Source organism: Amia ocellicauda, chromosome 1 (assembly GCF_036373705.1).
Source record: "Amia ocellicauda isolate fAmiCal2 chromosome 1, fAmiCal2.hap1, whole genome shotgun sequence".
Lineage (NCBI taxonomy): Eukaryota > Metazoa > Chordata > Actinopteri > Amiiformes > Amiidae > Amia > Amia ocellicauda.
In genome coordinates, this window is record NC_089850.1 from 55,946,767 (window position 1) to 55,966,322 (window position 19,556).

Consider the following 19,556-nt stretch of genomic DNA (forward strand, 5'->3'; position numbering starts at 1 on the left):
TGGTTTAACAGGATAACGAGGACAAAACCTGCGCTTTTGCTTTCTGTTAAAATGCCAGTGTGTGTGCAGGTGTAAAGGTTTCACTTTCATAGGAGCACATATTGGCCGCGTAGAGAGAATTTGACAGTACAGATCTAGAAATCCACTTCAGTTCGCATTTGTTGTGCAGAAGGAAACTCCCTAGCTCACAACGTGGGATTCTCATTGGCCAACTTTGTGTTCCCTTACTTATTTAGTGTCACATTTAGTATGTGACAGTGAGAGGATCTTAAAACTGTTGACTATAGGGAAGAAACCCCAAAGAATCGCACAGCATAGCCCAACACAGAGCGAGAATCTGATGAACTAAATATATATTCACCAAATGCCTTTATACTGCTTTTATTTGTAAAGATTGTTGATATTTCCCTTATCTTAACGCAACACAACGCAGTATTTGATTATCTAGACTAGAAAATCTGCTCCCTGCCCTTCTGTTCGTAGCGATGTGCTAGCAGAACCCGGTCACAGTATTGCTTCATAGCTGCAGGTCTCCCGTGACTCTGTTGCTTGAATGGGGTCTCCGTTCGTCAGGAGAGCATTTCTTCTGAATTCAGACCTACGGCTGAGGTTACAAAGCGCTCCAATCAACCGAAAGGATCTTCTCTCTCTCTCTCTCTTGAAGAACGCTTAATTATTCACTTAGAAATCTCCCCAGAATCGTTCCGCGCCGGAGGAGATAGTCAAACGGACGGATGTTCCCTTTTATTAATAAAAGCGCTGTTGCCGTGATTAAAAGCAAGATGTAAGAAGCTGATTGGCCACCAGAGGGGAGTGCGAGGCTGTAGCAGTCAGAGCTGAAGCTGGGGACCTCTAAGCACTTCACACACAGGCAGCCGGGCTTCCAGTTTAGCCCTGATTAATGTCCGTCCTTCAGTCCTCTGTGCCTTTTTTTTCTTCTTTATAATAACAGACGAGTGCTAAGCCAGAAGTATTGTCTGACACTAACGAGGCATAACGGACTGGAACTGTACAGTTTTGTTTTGGTTTTAAATATACCAACACAAACGCAAGCATATTTATAAGAGAGAGAGGGGGGGGTCTTCAGTCTGCCAATATGCACTATCATTATTTATTATTATTATGTAAAAAGCTATGCAGTTAATTCTTTCATTGAAGCAACATCTTATTCACATTTATCATTGATAACGATGCAGAATAGTTACACATCACAACCTAAATCAGGAATCTTAATACATTATATTTGCAGATATAAAATCTTAATTTATCATCTTTCCCTCGTCTTCCTATAATCTCAGGGAGAAGGTAGTTCCTCTCTTATTTAGTTCTTTCTTTATTATATATATATAGATGTATTACTGTCTGATGTTTTTGTTTCTATCGTTTTGAAACACAGTAATGCGCTGGGAAAGTGGCTGGTTATTTATGTATGCATTTATTATTCTTTTTTTATAATATTGTATATGGGCAGTGTAATTTGTATTCGAGAAAACAAGGAGGGTCTTCGGTTAAGCTGAGTGATGTGGTCAGGCGCTGTGCGTTTCACACTCCTGCGCTGCCTGCATGCTGACTGTATCTCTCTGGCGTGTTCAGTGTCATTTGCCTTTCTGTTGTGTGCCGTCTGTTGTTCAACTAACCCTTTAGATCTTCAGTTTCTGGTTCTCCCTCTCGTTTTCCTCTCGCTCCTAATGCAGTGGTTCTCAACCAGGGAGGAGAAGAGGAGCTGCAGATAGATACGGATACATAACATTTTGTCTGTGAAATGCATTTAGTAGTTTAATTATTTGCTTGTTTTAAAGTATACTCTCAATATGGCACAGTCATTCATTTATATGTCCCTCACATAGTGTTTTACAACACGTAAACTCGTCCATGTTTCATAGTTACGATGACAAACGGTTGCTTTTGCCGTAGATACAGCTGAAGCCAGGGGAGGGGGGTTAGAGTAAAGGTTGAGAATCCCTTGTGTACTGTGTTTGGTATCACTGTGGTTCTGTCAGACTATCTTTTGTTACGTGCTGTTTTCGTTGTTTTTTTCCTTTGTTTTTTATTGGTTTCTGTCTGCCTTCCTCTCTGTCTACCCAGCATGAAAGACAACACATCATGAGAGTAAGCATGTTTGTATTCTTCTTTTTTGTTTTAATCCTCTTCATGATTTTGTTTTCTTCTCCTCCCTCTCGTTTGATCCTCCGGGGGGGTGATGTATGCGCAGATAATACCTTGTTTCCACCTGGCGGCGAAAGCAGTCTATTGTGGTCAGATAGACCGAACTAAAGTTACCGAGGGCAGTGCAGGACCACATCTGCTGTCCCACTAAGATTGTTTTAAAACGTATATAATCCCAAAACAAACCAACAAAAAAGCATGGCTACATACTTGGCACCTGTGTGGACAGAACTGACAAAAACATTGAAGTATTGAACATTGGAAGCCAGTTCTTCACACCAACCTAAACCATTGCAGCGTCCTTTTGCTGGAGCAAATCCTCGTCTGTTTGAAGTGAATTGAAGCAAAACTGGGAATGATACGAACGGCCTTGCACACACTCCCAAAAGCAGGTGGTAACAAGGCAGAGACCCGTAGTCTGCATTGTCCTATATGTGTGTGTGCTGCTTCCAACCTTAGCACGGTAGTGGTAGTGAAGTCTGTGTACGCATGTCCACTGATGTGCATTGATATTCCACCACATGCCTCCACCACAAATACTACAGTAACACAACACTTAGCCGGTCTTCATGTGAAGGACAGCAACGATTGGGTGTAATGTAGAAAACTTCAAGTGCTGATGTGCATTTTGTGCTGGGAACCTGTGGTGAAGACTGATATAGAACTACTCGGAAAGGCATGCATTTCCCTCTTCTTTCATTAACACGGACAATGGCACCCACACGGTAGAACTATAAACAATACATGCATTGATGATGCTACAGAAAGTGAGAACAATCCGCGAGCTGAACTTCTCTACGAAAGGACTGTGGTGTGCGTTCTGCTTTCGTGGGAACCGAGAAGTCCCTGAAATTCGCTTTCCCTCTCTGAAGACAATGCTTACGGTGTTTATCTGTGACTCTACTCTGAATTTGTTTTCACGTGGTTAGAGTTTCCCTTTTAAAATGGTTTGGAATCGAGTTCCACGCTCCGGTTGAGTTAATAAAGTCAATCCACATTGCTAAGGGAAATGTAATTTTGCGTATCTATGTCAGTCCCACTCATTAATCGGAGTTCATCCGGGCACACCTGTAGCAATGGCTACAACAGGAGTGGCAGCTATTAAACCATTAATTGTATTTCAAAGGATCAACTAAGGCAAAGGTGAAATGGGTTTCATTTAGTTTAGATTACATATTTGTAAAGGTAACACTTATAAACAAATTTTCCATGCAAAGTGTGAGTCACATGTCTGGAGATCTGTAATACGACCATAATTGTGAGAATGGCACCTTCTGAATCTTTTAGTTAAGGTCTGGTTTCATCCCTCAGATTAATTTTCCTGACTGATTTGTTGGCGCACATATTCATAAAATTGAAAAAGCAGAAGTTGCAAATGTTTATTTTTACCAGCATGATTTTAATTTAAAGTGTCATTTTTAAGGGTTTCACATCTTAGATGAAGTAACATGTTTAGCCTGTATGCATGTATTTCTGTTTATAACTCGCATGTTGTCCTCATCAGAAACATCTTGCAATTAGCATGCTGTCGGTACAATTTAGTTACATTTTCTTCATGGTATGTTATAGAACAGAAGTATATGAAAATAAGTTAAAGCCTTGTTCATTTACTAGCGGTGACAGGATATGAATGATCATTGTTCTACGGAGATTGTCTGGGGCTATTGATTACTACAATAGAAGAGGTTGGCTATGGCTTTGCTGGCCACTGGAGTCATTCACATGATCAAGGACCTGCTTTTGAGTGATCAGGTAGATCAACTCTAGCACGAGCATTGCATTCAATCAAGTCTCACAAAGACAAACAATGTGAGAGATGAGGACAATGGAGCTGAGTGTCTGTAGCAATTGGTGACTGTTCTGTACGACAGTGAACTGGTTCCTCAGTGTGGAAGTACTACCCAAAAAGGTGTGTACCTCGGAGGAGAAATGGGAATAAGATAGTATAAAAAGTACTCCACTTCATGTGCAATGGCAGTCACATATCCATCATGAAGACCTTCCTGTCCTCCCCTCCGCCGTAGAGAGGCCGTGCTCACGTCTTCTCCCACTAGGTTCAGGTAACCGAGCTTATTTGTACTACTGTGGACGCTGGTATTTCCTTTATTGTCTAATGCAATTGTTTCTATACCTGCAATATCTTTATCCTAGAATCATAGAATCATGTTCATCTGGCTTTGAAACTTAACTAACTAACAAAGAGATGATACCGAAAAGAAAAAGATTTTCCACCCCACCATGGGAAATAATTCCTCCATTTATCGTAGCTGTTCACGAGTCAGCTTTTAACAGCTGTTTGAAAACTGACTGAACTAGTTCTTTTGAAGAGGTTTTCCTTTAAATGCTATCAATACAGAAATGCTTGACATTCCTGTTTCGAGACCCATGATGTTCGATGTGCCCCACGGTGGCTTTGAGTCAGATAAGCCCTGTCCGAGCACAAGCGACACATTGTTTAAAGTATTTACAAGGTTAAATTCTCACGGCAACTTTTGTATTAACCTCACCGACATTTGTTCCATAGCTCTGAGTTTGATCAATGCATCTCCTGATTCACTCAGAGTGGGAGTCCTTCTGTGTTTGAGTTATTGTATTTTTTGTTGTTTTGTTGCCACACAAACTAAAACAATATTCTCCTCACCCTCTTAAAGCAGTAATAATTATAAACCCATTTGATTTTATGCACCACTGTCCTTAAAGTTATTGTGTTCCTTCCACAAAAAAGTAGTATTTCCATAAGTATTAAGTGATATTTAAGTATTCTGCAGATGTCAGATGAGGGTTGTCGTATTTTCCTTTTCATTTCATTTCTGTTCCTTTTGAGATGGAAATCCCAGCTTGTCCGAATCGCGGGGATATCATATAATATAGTTTTTCTTGGCCTTTTATTCAGACTGATTAATAATAATAATAATAATAATAATTAGCGCGCCATAGGATCTCATCGGCGTAAAACAAAGGCCTGTTTCAGTACCACTGTGGCTTTCCCTGGACTGTCGTGCTCAGGAACTGCAGACTGGGCACTTACTGGTTTCCTGGTTCTTCCGTAGGTTATTAGTGGTGGAAATATACACTGTAGTGTGACTAGGGCCGGGGCAAAAGTGGGGAGAGAAGCCTCATCGAAAATGCCAGTCTTAATGAGAGACTTGTGTTTGTGACGCTCAGGCCCGAAGTGTGTCTGTTTATACCAAGCTGTGATGATCTCCCATGGCAATGATGTGACACTGATTTTAACACAACCGTCCAAAGAGTTCTGAGCTGGTATAAGCGGTTCTTTCTTATCTGGAGCAACATTTTAACTATGGCTTTGTGTGGCTCTCATCAGTTATACGCAGTGTAGAAAAGCAAAACGAATGAAAAGAAGACTGAATGGAGATGTCGCTGTACTTATTTTGTCGTTTTTGTGAGTGAGTTGAGACCCAAGAGCATCCGTCTGACTGTGTCGATGTGCTGTACGGTTGTTCAGGACCTGGAGTTCTCGACACGAGTCCGAGAGGCGTGTCACGACCTCCTCCCTGAGCTGAGAATTGGCTGTCGACAGAAATGTGGGGGCGGCTATAATTCCACAATCATCTCCCTCGATCCCATTGTTGCGCTTTGTTGCTGGGGTTCTCGTGTTGTTTTCGGCGGCGGGGGAGGGCGTGTGGACGGACGTAATTCGGCTCGTTACGAAATCTTCTCCAGCCCGGGAGTCCCAGTGGATGTTTTTTTATAACGATTATTGAGACTCCTGTGTTTAATTATTGTCGGGGGTTGTTTTCCACCACTTGTTGAGAACAGCTCATTGTATTGCAGCAATGGGTGTCAAACCCCTGTCCGACATCTGCCGTGTTTGTGCGATTGGCGAGGGGGTTGGGGCGGCTGCTTCCTCCCAAAGGCTCTGCCGAGCTGCCCCCTCCGTTTCATCGTTATCCACTTTTTTTTTCCAGAGAGCACATTTTTTTTTCGTGCTGACACACCCCCGAGCACCGACACGGAGGAGTGTGGGAGCCGAATGTTACACTGCAGCTGGGGAATTGGCGTCTCTGGCACTAACCCGGGAGGTTGCAACTGTTTGTTTTGCTCGTTCGGGCTCCCCCTTTCTCCCAGCCTCCCTGAGAGAGCCGCTCCAGAGTTCATTCACCCCTGTAGCTGGGCGAGACGTGCGAGGCGAGAGAGGGAGGCACACGGCCACCTCCAGGGAGACGTGTTTACACTGAGCTTTAAGAGCAAGGAACAGGGCTTGACCGTGGAGGACATTAATATCCATATATGAGTTAAAAGCCTAGAGAAAAGATGTAGGAGGCCAGTGATTCATGTTTTTAAACCTCATTGTCACATTGAATGTGAAATAGACTGGATGGGATCCTTGGGTCGAATGGCCTCCTCTCCATTTGTAAACTTTTTTATGTTCTTATATTCTAGAATGTTTTTTTCCCCCGAATCATTCCGAGTCTGGCTATTGTGGTGAAACCAATGAATTTGCTTGGAAGGAAACTTGCTTGACTAGGTTTTACAGTAAGAAAATACAAACTGTTGATTTAAAACGAGTGCACGTACGATACAAATGTTTAAACCGCAAATCTTTAATTATGGGCGGAGGATTAGGTAAACCACAACATTAGGAAGAAAGCATCTCAGGATTAGGATTGAAGACTATTGATTTGATTTATTTCTTGATTGAGGAATGTCAATAATCCCGCAGAGCCTCCCATTCAAAGATTAGGATGTGCATCTAGGCAGGATTCAAATTGATTACAGATTAGATCATGAGATTAAAAATCAGCAGACAAGACCGCCAAGAGCAAGAATATTGAAAACTATCAGAAACTATTTGTTCCAGATCCGATTCGGCAACCGAAACACAGGGTATATCTTACAAACTGGCGTAATGAGAGTATTTGTTCATGTGGACTGTCTTGTTTTTCAGTAAAAAAAAAAATGTGTCAAGGAGCATTTAAGACTTGTGGGAAGCGAGAGATATTTACTTGTAAAAAGTGCCCGAGTGTGTTATTAATTAAATGCAGATTTCTTCCCCTCTCCGTGAAGTAAACGCGCTGCCTCTGAGAATCCAGTTAAGCAGGGTTGGGGGAGGGGGAGGGTCTCTCTGTTTTTTTTTTTTGTGTGTGTGTCTCCATAAATCTCCCTGCCGTCTCTCCCAGCCAAGAACGCCACTGTGCTGAATGTAAATCTGCTACATCTGCTTCTCGTTCTAACGCGCTGTCCTGCGGCTCTGCCCCGGGATTGGAGGAGGACGGCATGTTTTGAGGGAAACGGGAGCCTCCCCTCTTCCCCACCCTTCCCAGCACCCACCCCCGTCCCCCGGGCCCGTCCTCTCTCCCACCTCCCCCGCCTGTCCTCACACGCTCCTCCCTCGTTCCCAATGAGCGGCACAAACTCATCAAGAGTTGTTTTCTAAGAAACTGTTCAAAGGAGCGGCGCAGGCGAGGAAGTGGTCGGTTTTTTCGGCTGTGCGATTGATGACACCCGCGGGTCATTCCCCTCTCTGGGTACCAGTTACTGCCAGCGCTCAGTGTTTGCAGTGTGGTTAATATTTAACTGCCGACGCTCACAACACTGGCTTGTGTGTGTGTGTGGTGTTTTATTTTGTTTTGTTAGTCTTTGTTACCTGACCTGAGCTGTGTTTGATCTGGGGGTCAGCGTAACTAGCAGAGGTGTTGCCTGTACTGTGGATTTCCTTAAGGAGGGTCTGGAAGGGAGATATCTTTTGGATTTGTTGTGGTTTTATTTACATCTTTCAAAAGAACAGTTTTTTTTATTTTAATCCAGAGGAAGTTCTTATGGAGGGGTGTTTATGTAGTGCTGAACTCTGGGCAAAGGGAAAGTGATGCGAAATCCCATTATAAACATTGGATAAAAACAATCTTCTGGGGCTGGATGGTCTAACTAACGGAGAGACATTAAAAGAATAATGCGCCGTTGAAAACGTATGCAATTTTAAGCCCCACACATTTTCTCTTACTTGCAAGGAACATTTCTATACCTGCAATAGTTTATATCATTTTTAAGTCGAACTCTTTTGTTGAGTTATACTTTTTGCGCCGGTTGGAATTTCGACGATTCTCACTTTTTTTTCAGATGCAGTTTTTTGTACGCAGAACAAATCTGTTCCTGTTTGTCTTGATGCAGAGACACAGATGTGGCCACATGTGGATAAACCAATTTGAACTGATATGGAAAACAAAAACTCTGAATAATATTGTCAAGAAAGACTGTTGGTGAACTATTGGAAGTTAAATTATCTGTGACGGACTGTACACCATATTGCTCTTACTGGTATCCCAGAGATATGGAGCAACTGGAATGAGAGGAGGAGGATTTCTGTTTTGTTTTTGTTTGTGGGTGTTTTTTTTCCTCGGAGACACCTGTCAAGTTGGAACCCACATCTCCGCAGACTCGCCTCTTCAGTTTCCGTGTCCAAAGTCCCTTTGTTCTCATTCGCTGTGACGTTCGTGGATCGGTTTCCCTCTGTCGCATAGCTGGCATTATTGGACAGAAAGGCATCACTCCCAAAGCAGAACACAGCAGCTGGGGAAGAGAGCAGGCTGAGCTGGGGGCGACAGGATTTTAATCAGGGGAACATTTCCAGAATCGGCACAGGGGCTCCTGTTTGCCTAGTAACACGATCAGCGCTTTCTCTCAGGGCGGAAACAAAAATAGAAAGATCTGAGCAACTTTTTTTTTGTGCAACTTATGTCTTATATTAATCTTTTTTGGGAGACAGAGATGTTTATTCGCATTACATCTCTGCTTAAGTTCGCTTCCTAGTGCAGCGCAATAAACAGGCATTCGTCTGTACCTGTGCCGTCTCTCTGACTGTTTTCTCTGGTCGCACCGTCAGATGAGGAAGTCTTGTTGTGGTTCCCGTATAGCTGGCTTCCCTCCCCATCTCTGCAGAGTATGTTCGAGGAGACAGCTGGGGAGTGTGTTGGTCAGTGGCTCAGGAAATGCCAGAAATAAGACTGCATGTGGAGCAGTAAAATCAAATGCAAAAAAAAAACCTGATACCTCCCAGCTCTGAGGCACGGTTACTAAAGGACAACGACCACGGCAGGGGACTGCATCAGCGCTGTATGTAATATAAATCATGTGTTTTGCGTCAGCTGGGCTTTAGTGGCTGGAGCACTGGGTTCACGGACACTACAGGAGCCAGGGAGGGAAAGCAAACTCACTTGTGGAATATAAAGAAAATAAGAAACTCTCTCTTTATGATCAGGAGTTTCCAATCGCAGGCTTTAGGTATCGCATGGTCCACTGCAGGGCAGTGCAGACTTTCTTTCGCATGCTCTAGCCGGCTGCGTGGGAAAAGCAAACTCTCCTGATTGATCTGCGACTCACTGCAGAGGTTTGTCAGTCAGATACACCGGTGGGTTTCGGTTTTGCTTTTAAAAGTGACCCCCATGGACAGCATGGAGACTGTGACCGAGTCCTTCTCAGACTGGGAAGCCCTGCTCGATGTGGACGACGCGCGAGTCGGCTGGTACCTGCAGGGGCTGAGCTGGGCGGAGGAGGACTGGGACGACTGCGCTTCGGAGGATATCCCCGCTGTAAGTTCTCCCTTCGCCCTGGCGGGGCGTGTAATCCCGTAACCCCGCTGAGTCAAGCCAAACACTCTGACATCCCGAGAGCTGAGAGCCGTCTCTGCTTATGTTACGACACCCTGTGGATGTGTTTGTTTTAGTGCCGACCAGCGTGTCGCTTCAGGACTGCAGTGCTGGAGAGAAGCTGAAGTTTTTGCGAACCTGTGCTTACCTTATATTGTCTGTCATTCTGCTCTTCTCTATTAGGACGACATCAATTGCTCTTCTAATCGATGTTCTGAGGTATTTTTGTAGGGCTTTAACATGTCTGCGTGATGAAATAGGCGATTGACATCAAGTGCTACATAACAACTTCTAGATCATTTGTTGGGCGTGTGTGTTTCAAAGCTGGTGTCAGTAATTGTACATTTTCCGTTCGAAAACAAACACAAACAATTGTTGTTGCTGGTGACTTCACAAACAGTGACTTCCTGCTTTGTTAAAATAACCTGAAAGATTTGCAGTTTATCATGGGAATTGTGATGGGCGTGTTTCATTGGCATTTCTTTTGTTTACCAAGTGTAAAAGTGTAAACAATGAATCGATTGTTAGCTCTTTTACAGCGGACCAGCTAAATACAAAACGAACCAACAAACAAACGAGCAAAAAATTTTTTAAAAAATTGTATAATTCATACTGGGGGTGATTCATCTGTCTTCAGTTACAATGTTGGCAACGATGAGTTCCTAAATCTGTTTTTCTTCAAAGACAGAGCAGCTGTTATAAATACTGAGAAATCAAGGAGCAAAATTGTTGAGGACTCGCTTCCTTTTATAACAAGATTACAGAGTGTTTTGTAGCCAAATCGTGAAGCACTGGAGGCTCAAAAACAGTGAATATTTTGTACATACATGTTAAAGAATCCTTTTTTTTTTCCTTCTTCTCTCTGGAGTTAACAGACAGCAGGAATAACAAACTACTTAAGCACAGAGATAAACAGACAGTCCAATGTTTGCCCAATACAAATGTAAACTCAAATAGCTCAGATTGTACTCGTGCTGTGTGTAAGGACAAGAATAAAGCTATCTGGAGTTAATGTTTTCAAAGAGGGTAAACCTTAGTGTTTTCTCTATAACTGCATGTCCCGAACGACACACTTTACAGCGCAGCACTGTGCGTGGTGATGTTGTATAGCATTTCTCAGATGGTTGATAAAGTAGCCAATGTCTTAAGAACACTTTTTAGGTGCTTAAAATAGTTATTTCTCACCGACCGTACTATTTACATTTTGAAATATGCCGTTTCCAAAGGCAGACACATTGTTTTCCAAAAAAAGATTTAGGAGAAACTGCTTCCAAACTGCATCTTCATTTCGTGCCTGTTAGGATTTTATTGAATTAACGTCAAAGAGAAAATAGCCCTCTGGCACCAGAACTAAAATCTGGTGAGGACTCTGCACAGCTAATGTTGAAAACGTGCTTGACTTTGCATCCTTGGCTCGTGTTACAGTGTGTAAGGTTCAGGGAGGATCCCCCTGTAGCTATCTACACAAACACAGAGTATCGCTCCGTACCTGGTACCCATTAGTCACCACACGCCTCAGGACTCAAGGACATTCGACTCTGTCTACGGATCAGGCGAGGACTCTCTGACACCTCCCAGCTGTGTCTCTCAACGGCACTTTCCACTCCCCGGTGCGCTCATAAAGTTTTTTTTGTTCTTTCTCAGTGCATTCTTTGAAGAAGGGAAAAAAAGGGGCAGGGCAAAGGAGGGGGTTCTTTGGAGACCTCAAGGAAAAGGGGGTAGGCAAGTTATCTTATCACTTGTCACTTTTCCAACAAGGCCAGCGATCAGACGAGCAGACGGAGAACAAGTGAAATGCAAAAACCTTGTCCGGGGGCAGCGGGAGCGCTTCTTTGTTAGAGGCACAGTCAAGTGTTGGCAAGGAGCTCCATGATACTCTATTGCTTACAAAACTCAGCCTCCTTTTGGACTCTTGCGAAATAGAGACTTCATTCCAGACAGTGCATCTTTGTTTTATGAGCTGTGTTTGCATATGCACAAAATGATCCACGCCTCAGCATGTGATAACATCTGAATAGTAGTCAAAACATCCTATAGAAATGCATTAAAAAAATAACGTGCATTATCCGTCCGTGGAGGGCGTGCACTCATCTCTGATTGTTGAATGTGAGGAGATGGCAAATCCTATGTGTATCTGATGTTTTACAGATTAAAAAACACCTATAGGATATTTTGACTAGGGCGGACTGCATTCCACGGCACTGCATTAAGAAATCTCGCGCAAAGGGCTCGACCGGTCTCTCAGTGTGTCGCTTTCCTTTTAGGTTTTGAGTCCGACGTATAAACAGCGAAATGAAGACTTCAGGAAGCTGTTCAAGCAGCTGCCGGACACCGAGCGGCTCATCGTGGGTGAGGAGCTGAGTGCACGCCGATAAGAGAGTCCAAATGGGCTTTTTCTCAAGACTCCTACAAACTCAGGACTCCATTTATCAAATTTAGATAATATGAGATTCCATTCCAGTACAGTAACCACTGGTGTGCAGTCTGTTTGTGTCTGTGGTCAACTCTGTAGTCAAGTGTGTAAGCTGTGCCGAAAAGATACTTAGTGTTAATTATATATCAGTTAAAAGCAAATTAGACTACTTTATCTAAAAGGAGGTAGAATTTCATTTAATGTTGCTTGTGGGGATCATATTGTGGGGTACTAATAATTCTTGGAACAGACTGCTCTAGTATTAACTTTGAAACGCATACAAATGTTCGAGAGAGACTTTGTGGAACGTAAGCATCGCAAACTTAAATGTGTAGAGCAAGAGGATTGTTGCTAATGACCTTTCACCTTTCACCAGATTACTCATGCGCCCTGCAACGGGACATCCTCCTTCAGGGCCGGCTCTACCTCTCCGAAAACTGGATCTGTTTCTACAGCAACATCTTCAGATGGGAAACACTGGTACGGACTCTGGTTTCTGGCACTTTGCTCGTTACTTTCAAGGTTGTGTTCGGTCTTGGAAGAGACAGGTGTCAGTTTTGCAGTTGTGACTGTTGCTTGTACCTGTACGGACAGGGTTTATTTAAAGTTTTTAAACTGGATTTAGCACAATCGCTTAATTTGATTGGTCTCAGGCTCATATATACATTTTTGATGTCCACGTGGCGGATGGGTTGTATTGTAACTCAAAGCCACAGTTTATAGAGATTATCTCTGTGAATTGTACGGCTGGGACTCTGTCCATTTACACTTCTGTCTCCAACCTCTGCTCAGCATTACCAAGTGAATGCAAGCTGTACAGAAATAAGCTGTTTGTAGTGTATTCAGTATAGTCTCTCTCTCTCTCTCTCTCTCTCTCTCTCTCTGCTTCAGCTCACAGTGAGACTGAAGGACATCTGCTCTATGACAAAGGAGAAGACCGCACGCCTCATTCCCAATGCTATCCAAGTTTGCACTGACACTGAAAAGGTAAGGTCTCTGCTGAAGCACCACATTTTATTGATTTGATTTATAATTGAATTAGTGTCCTGCTGTATCTTACTTTAAACATCAAATGCCTATAAGATGCTCAGTGCATTTAAGATCTGCTGTCTTTATTGCAGCACTTTTTTACCTCGTTTGGCGCCCGGGACCGAACGTACATGATGATGTTCAGACTCTGGCAGAATGCACTGCTCGACAAGGTACGGCCCAAGACTGCTGCTGTTGTTACAGTCGTGCATAGTGGGAGAGTTAATATTACATAAGTGTCTGTTTCTTATCAGGCACTTTCTTATCTCTTTAGCCCAATTTAGCCCAAGTGCATTTCCATCTGGTTCCTTTTGTTTAGATCTTACTACTTTGAAACATTCGTATGTGATTAATGAAAGTAATTCATGTCCCTCATGCTGGTGCCAATGTTTTTCTCGCCTCTGTGCCGTCTCCCTCCAGCCCCTGTGTCCCAAGGAGCTGTGGCACTTCGTCCACCAGTGTTATGGGAACGAGCTGGGCCTGACCAGCGACGACGAGGACTACGTACCGCCGGACGACGACTTCAACACCATGGGGTGAGTGTTGGCCACCCGGAGAACATAGTCACCTCCTCCCTAGTCATTCTCACGGTCAGCTCTCCATAGGGGACAGCCACTCGAAAAAGGACTTTTATTTAGCAGGGCAGAATTAGCTGATTTGTGCCAAAAGAATTCAAAACACATCCAATGATATATAACAGTACATCATAGAGGGGCAGAGAGGTACATATCCCTTCTAGTCATACCCCCCTCTTAAATATGAACAATCCTGACCACATATCTCCCTTCCATTCCTCGCTCTTCCTCACCCCTCAGCAGTCTTTATCAATAGAACATAATATCACTCATTGTCTGTGATTTCAGTTGTTTATTTCACACTGAGCTGTAGTAACTGGCTTGGATTCAACCTTTAACTCTTGTTGAGGAATGGTCTGTCCATGCTCAGGCCTTAATGGCTCAGTGGTTTCCCATGCATCCAGACCCCCGAGCACAGAGGGGTCCCCCAGACAGGCCTATCATCCTCCAGCCACCCCCCAGCCATCCTCCTGAGAGTGCAGGGCGTGTCGCCAGAGCCGATAATCTTGACCTACAGCTGTTGCCCCCCTCCGTGGTGCAGGTACTGCGAGGAGATCCCTGCCGAGGAGAACGAGGTCAATGACAACTCGTCTAAGAGCAGCATCGAGGCCAAGCCCGACGCCAGCCCGCAGATGCCCAAGAAGTCAGTGACCAACAGCACGCTGACCTCCACGGGCAGCAGCGAGACCCCCGTGTCGGTGAGTCCCGTCCCCCCAACACATTCTTTTACCTCCAAGGGGCTGTGGTGGACTCACAGAATACATGTTTTTCCATCAAATAGACATTTACATCTCAAGTAACACACCGTTCTACTCTGTGACAGTACTTGCGTTACCTGCGTTAATGTGTGTTTGCTTCCATTGCCCTCTCTCCCCTCCGTGTCAGTTTGATATCCCTGCGCCAGAGGAGGACACGGACTGTCAGCTGGACGGAGATCTGCTGCCCCCCCAGCTCAACATCGACAAGAACAACGAGAACACGTTGCCCGTCACGCCGCCCTCCCTGGACTTCAACGACAACGAGGACATCCCCACCGAGCTGAGCGACTCCTCGGAGACTCACGACGAGGGTAGGAGTGCTGAGGGTGGGATGGGTGGTGGTGGTGAAGGCTGTGAAGTTCTTGGATGACAATGAAGGTGGACCTGGTGGGAGACGATGCAGAGCAGAATGGAGACCAACCATGTGGTCTCCTTGGTCTTTAGCTTCTTCTACTGATCTCTGAACAGGCAGTAGAAGCGTTGGTCTTCCATGGAGCGGAAGTGTGGTCTGATTATAAAGTAGCTTGTGTAACAGACAGTCTACAGTACAGTGTAACTTATCTCCAGCTATCTCTTTCTTTTTTCTGTGGTCGACAGGGGAAGTGCAGGCCTTCTATGAGGACCTGAACGGGCGGCAGTACATCAACGAGGTGTACAAGATCAGCGTGGACAAGATGTATGACATCCTGTTCACAGAGTCCCAGTTCATGAGGGAATTTCTGGAGCACAGGAGGTTCTCAGGTGAGTGTCATCCCTCGTTAAGTGTTTAGACAGCTTTATAGATCGTATGTTCCCGTTCAAATAAGATATGTGTCGGTTACACTGGCCACGGACCAAGAGATGTCCCCCCCAGATGTGAGGAGCATCAGTCCTGCTCTGCGTTGTGCTTCCATGCCGAAGTACAATTAACAATCTATATTTATTCTGTATATCCGTATATTGCTTTTCAATCCGTCGTCTGTATCTCGTAATCTACCTCAGCAGAAATAATGTTAGTCTTGGTCTTTATCTAGACGTGGTGTATCACCCGTGGAAGAAGGAGGAGGCAGGCAATCAGACCAGAGAGATCATGTACACCATCTCCCTGACCAACCCACTGGCCCCCAAAACTGCCACAGTCACCGAGACGCAGGTAACACAACTTTCACAGCCGTTGCCTTTGCTAAATGTAAACATGATAACGATTTCCAGACATGTGATCTTCGCATTATGACATATGTTTCCTTGCAATTGTTTCCTACAGACTCTGTACAAGGCCAGCCAAGAAAGTGAGTGCTACGTGATTGACGCCGAGGTGATCACGCACGACGTGCCCTATCACGATTATTTCTACACGCTAAACCGATACACGCTGACGCGGGTGGCCAAGAACAAGTGTCGGCTTAGGTGAGAAAGAGCTGTCCTCTGTAGAGTGTTACTGTTGTTGGGCCTGAATTAAAATGCCCCGTGTGTTACTGCAGGATTAAACCAGGTAGACGGAATGACCGCATGACCAAAAAGGTTCTCTCGCTTGTGGTGGTCTACCAGTGACGATGTTTTCAATTGTGCTACAGGGTGTCCACAGAGCTGCGATACAGGAAGCAACCGTGGGGGTTGGTGAAGGGCTTCATAGAGAAGAACTTCTGGAGCGGCCTGGATGACTACTTCAGACATCTAGGTGAGAAGGGGCTTTAGATATTGGTCAGTGGGATCTTGGTTGATGGGTTCCCAACTCGGGTGGCTATGAATGTAGAGTTTGAGGTCAGCCATCTCAGAGTTCCTCCTGGGACGGCTGTGCTGGAGATCAGTGATATTAGACTCTCCGTGTGTGCTGTGCTGGTGTCAGTGAGCCATGTATGACCGCGTGTGTCTGCGTGCGCCGTCCCGACAGAGATCGAGCTGACCAAGGCCGAGGCCGTGTTCACGGAGCCGCACCGGCAGTCCCCCAAAGAGAAGGCCACCAAGACGACCACGGTGCGCCGGAGGAAGCGACCGCTCACGCACATCCGCTCCCAGCACCTGGACGAGGCGCTCAGCCCGGTCACCACGCCCACCGACGAGGAGGTCATCCACCGCATCAAGCACGTGGCAGGTCAGACTCGGGCGGCGGGGGGGTGGTCTACAAATGCACAACAACACAATTGTGGATTGAAGTATACCTGCCATATGTGTACACAAGAGTTAGGTCAGACCACACTGATCAGACAAAAAGGTCAAATAACAGTAAAAATAGCCCTGTAGCCCTTGACTGTGACCCTACATCTTGACAGCACTTAGCTTTCACCATCCAGGATGTAGGACCTCACTTACTGTACTTGTGTAAATTGGAATTTGTAAAATGTATTTTGAATTGCTATGTTTTAGTTAAATTTAATTTATAATGGTTGATGCCTTGGATAAGGGCGTTTGCCAAGAAATAAATATAATAATAATAATAATAATAATAATAATAATAATAATAATAAAGAATGTGTCAGAAACCAGACAAACCTCTTCACAAACATCCTACCAACCCTTGGAGATGTTGTCAGTCTAATCCTCAGAAGACATTTCAATGAATGACAAAATAAAAAGCAAGCAATTCCAGACTCTCAATGTTAGCTGGTTTTGACACACACCACTTTGCAAGTAACAATGATATACATCTAGTGTGACTTCTGTTAAGATTATTTGTGATTCCTCCTGTGTGGTTTGGTTTGTACAGCCCCTTAGCGTGCGTTTGGATAGAAATGTAAAATGATTTTCTTGAATTTTTTCCCATTACCCTTTCTTTACAGGCAAAGTATCTTGTCTTTTTCCAGGTTCCACTCAAACTCGACACATCCCAGAAGTCCCAGAGAGCTTTGCGTTGTACAGCGTTTCCAAGCTGCTACTCATCATTAGCTTTGTGTAAGTACCGAGAGTCGTGTGGGACAGCCTGTTTGAATCGCACCGTCTGGCCTCGTTTAGAAGTTTTAATGTGAATATCAACTGGACTGTGAAAAAAAAAGGTTTCGGATTCCTTGCCTTCGCTTTCATACAGAGGTCTCTTTGTGTATATTAATTTGAAAGCTTATTAGAACATTATCAGTAGACGGGCAGAAGGAAATGTAGCCCGTTACGCAACACAGCAAAGCTTCTTGGTTTTAACAAAGAATATGTTGTATCAAACGAAGGACTTTGTTTCTTCTGTTGGTCTGCCGTTCCTGCAAGGCAGTGGTCCTGCAGATCACGCAGATCCCTCTAAACCCCCCACCTGCCTGCAACCTAGAAACCATACCTAACTGGTTCAATTTAGCACGTAAACGATCCGATTAACTTATTGAGAGCTCAGGTGGAACAGAAGATGGGAACCCCCGGGGCCCGGCAGCACCAGTTGCCAACTTTAAAGTGCACAACAAATTCATTATTTCTCCCCACGTGCAATTTCACAGCCATCTTCTGAAACAACAGAAACATGTGGTTCTTATCTTTCTGGTGGTTATTGTTTGTGTAATTCATTTCTCCCTTTTTCCCCGCCGCTTTCCGTAGGATCTGTTTAAGGTATTAACCTTTCTTAATGACCTTTTCTGTGCTCGTAAACATATCAGGGGCAAAAACGAATTGGCCAATCGATCTGGACAGAAACCACATGTTTGCGGTTTTAGCTTCCTCCTCCCTAGCCGTATGGGCTGCTGTACTGAGGGGAAGCCTGGCCAACATTGATAAGGTGGCTGCAGTAGTTATAATTACATGTCCAAGGTCTCAGATGCAGCTGTTTCCTTGGTCTTTCATATCATTAAACACTGAGCAGTCCCCGTCTTGGCTTGTGCTTAACGATATCCAAGTCGGCACAGGACCATTTGCGAATGAGCAATAGGGAGGCACAGAAAGCAGCATTTGTAACTGAGGGTTTTGGGTCGCACCAACCTTAGCAGCCTCCATTTTGAACTCAAAAAAGTAAATGCTATCCTCACTGTCCTTGTCTTGAATGTCCTTAAGGCTCTCTAGTCTGTAGATTAATATGTATCTATGTTTTTCAAGTATCTATTTGTTTTTTGTCCACTTTGCCTTGTTTGTGACTTTTTGTTTTGTGCGTTTGCCCTCATAGCTTAGTGTTACTGGTGTTCCTGAACATGATGCTGTTTTACAAGCTGTGGATGCTGGAATACACCACACAGAGCCTCACCACCTGGCAGGGCCTACGGCTACACGAGAGGTATGGCACATTTTGTCAAAAGTGTAGAATTGAGAACAAGGGCAGTAATGTTCAGACTGTACAATGCACTAGTTAGAGCTCATCTGGATACTGTGTGCAGTTCTGGGCTCCACACTTCAAGAAAGATATCGCTGCTCTAGAGGCAGTTCAGAGGAGAGCAACCAGACTTATTCCAGGTCTGAAGGGAATGTCCTACTGAGAGACTGAGGAACTGAACCTTTTCACCCTGGAACAGAGGAGACTACGTGGGGACTTGATTCAAGTCTTCAAAATCACATCAGACCAGAGGAGCTTTTCCAGATCAGCAGGGACACACGCACCCGGGGACACAAATGGAAATTGGGCTTCAAGGCATTCAAGACAGAAAACAGGAGACACTTCTTCACACAGAGAGGCGTCACAATCTGAACAAACTCCCCAGCGATGTGGCTGAAGAGACAATTTGGGAACATTCAAAAACAGACTGGATAGGATCCTTGGATCACTTAGTTATTAATGGACACCAAACGAGCACGATGGGGCGAATGGCCTCCTCTCATTTGTAAACTTTCTGATGTTCCTATGTTTTGTTTTCTTTCTGTCCAGCAAACTGCCCCAGTCACAGATGGAGTGGGCCCAGCTACTGGAGTCTCAGCAGCGCTACCATGATGCCGAGCTGCAGAAATGGAGGGAAATCATTAAATCATCAGTCCTGCTTTTAGATCAGGTAAACACACCCTGAAGACTTATATCCACAAAGAATCATATCGAATATTATAAAGGAATGTTTTGAATCCTTCCAATAGTAACAATGTTGCTGTGTGTTGTACTTTTTTACCAAGGTGTATACACTTTACAATACTGACTTTTACACCA

At 44.5% G+C, this 19,556-nt stretch overlaps 1 protein-coding gene across 4 annotated transcripts in view; it reads left to right on the forward strand.

The window, feature by feature from the left end:
• The window catches only part of LOC136753600 (protein Aster-B), a 125,031-nt gene that overhangs the window by 96,798 nt on the left and 8,677 nt on the right, over positions 1-19,556 (forward strand). The window contains exons 1-16 of one of the 4 annotated variants that reach the window (XM_066709853.1): positions 1,444-9,713; positions 12,035-12,119; positions 12,560-12,663; positions 13,075-13,170; positions 13,305-13,385; positions 13,633-13,748; positions 14,329-14,485; positions 14,673-14,856; positions 15,143-15,286; positions 15,559-15,677; positions 15,789-15,931; positions 16,099-16,202; positions 16,416-16,616; positions 17,302-17,413; positions 18,594-18,701; positions 19,287-19,407. In XM_066709853.1, coding sequence (XP_066565950.1) covers positions 9,567-9,713; positions 12,035-12,119; positions 12,560-12,663; positions 13,075-13,170; positions 13,305-13,385; positions 13,633-13,748; positions 14,329-14,485; positions 14,673-14,856; positions 15,143-15,286; positions 15,559-15,677; positions 15,789-15,931; positions 16,099-16,202; positions 16,416-16,616; positions 17,302-17,413; positions 18,594-18,701; positions 19,287-19,407 — 2,022 coding nt within the window. In that variant the 5' untranslated portion in view covers positions 1,444-9,566. Of the gene's footprint in view, positions 1-1,443; positions 9,714-12,034; positions 12,120-12,559; positions 12,664-13,074; positions 13,171-13,304; positions 13,386-13,632; positions 13,749-14,328; positions 14,486-14,672; positions 14,857-15,142; positions 15,287-15,558; positions 15,678-15,788; positions 15,932-16,098; positions 16,203-16,415; positions 16,617-17,301; positions 17,414-18,593; positions 18,702-19,286; positions 19,408-19,556 lie in introns of those variants that run through there. The other 3 variants (XM_066709862.1, XM_066709871.1, XM_066709880.1) reach the window with 3 other exon arrangements.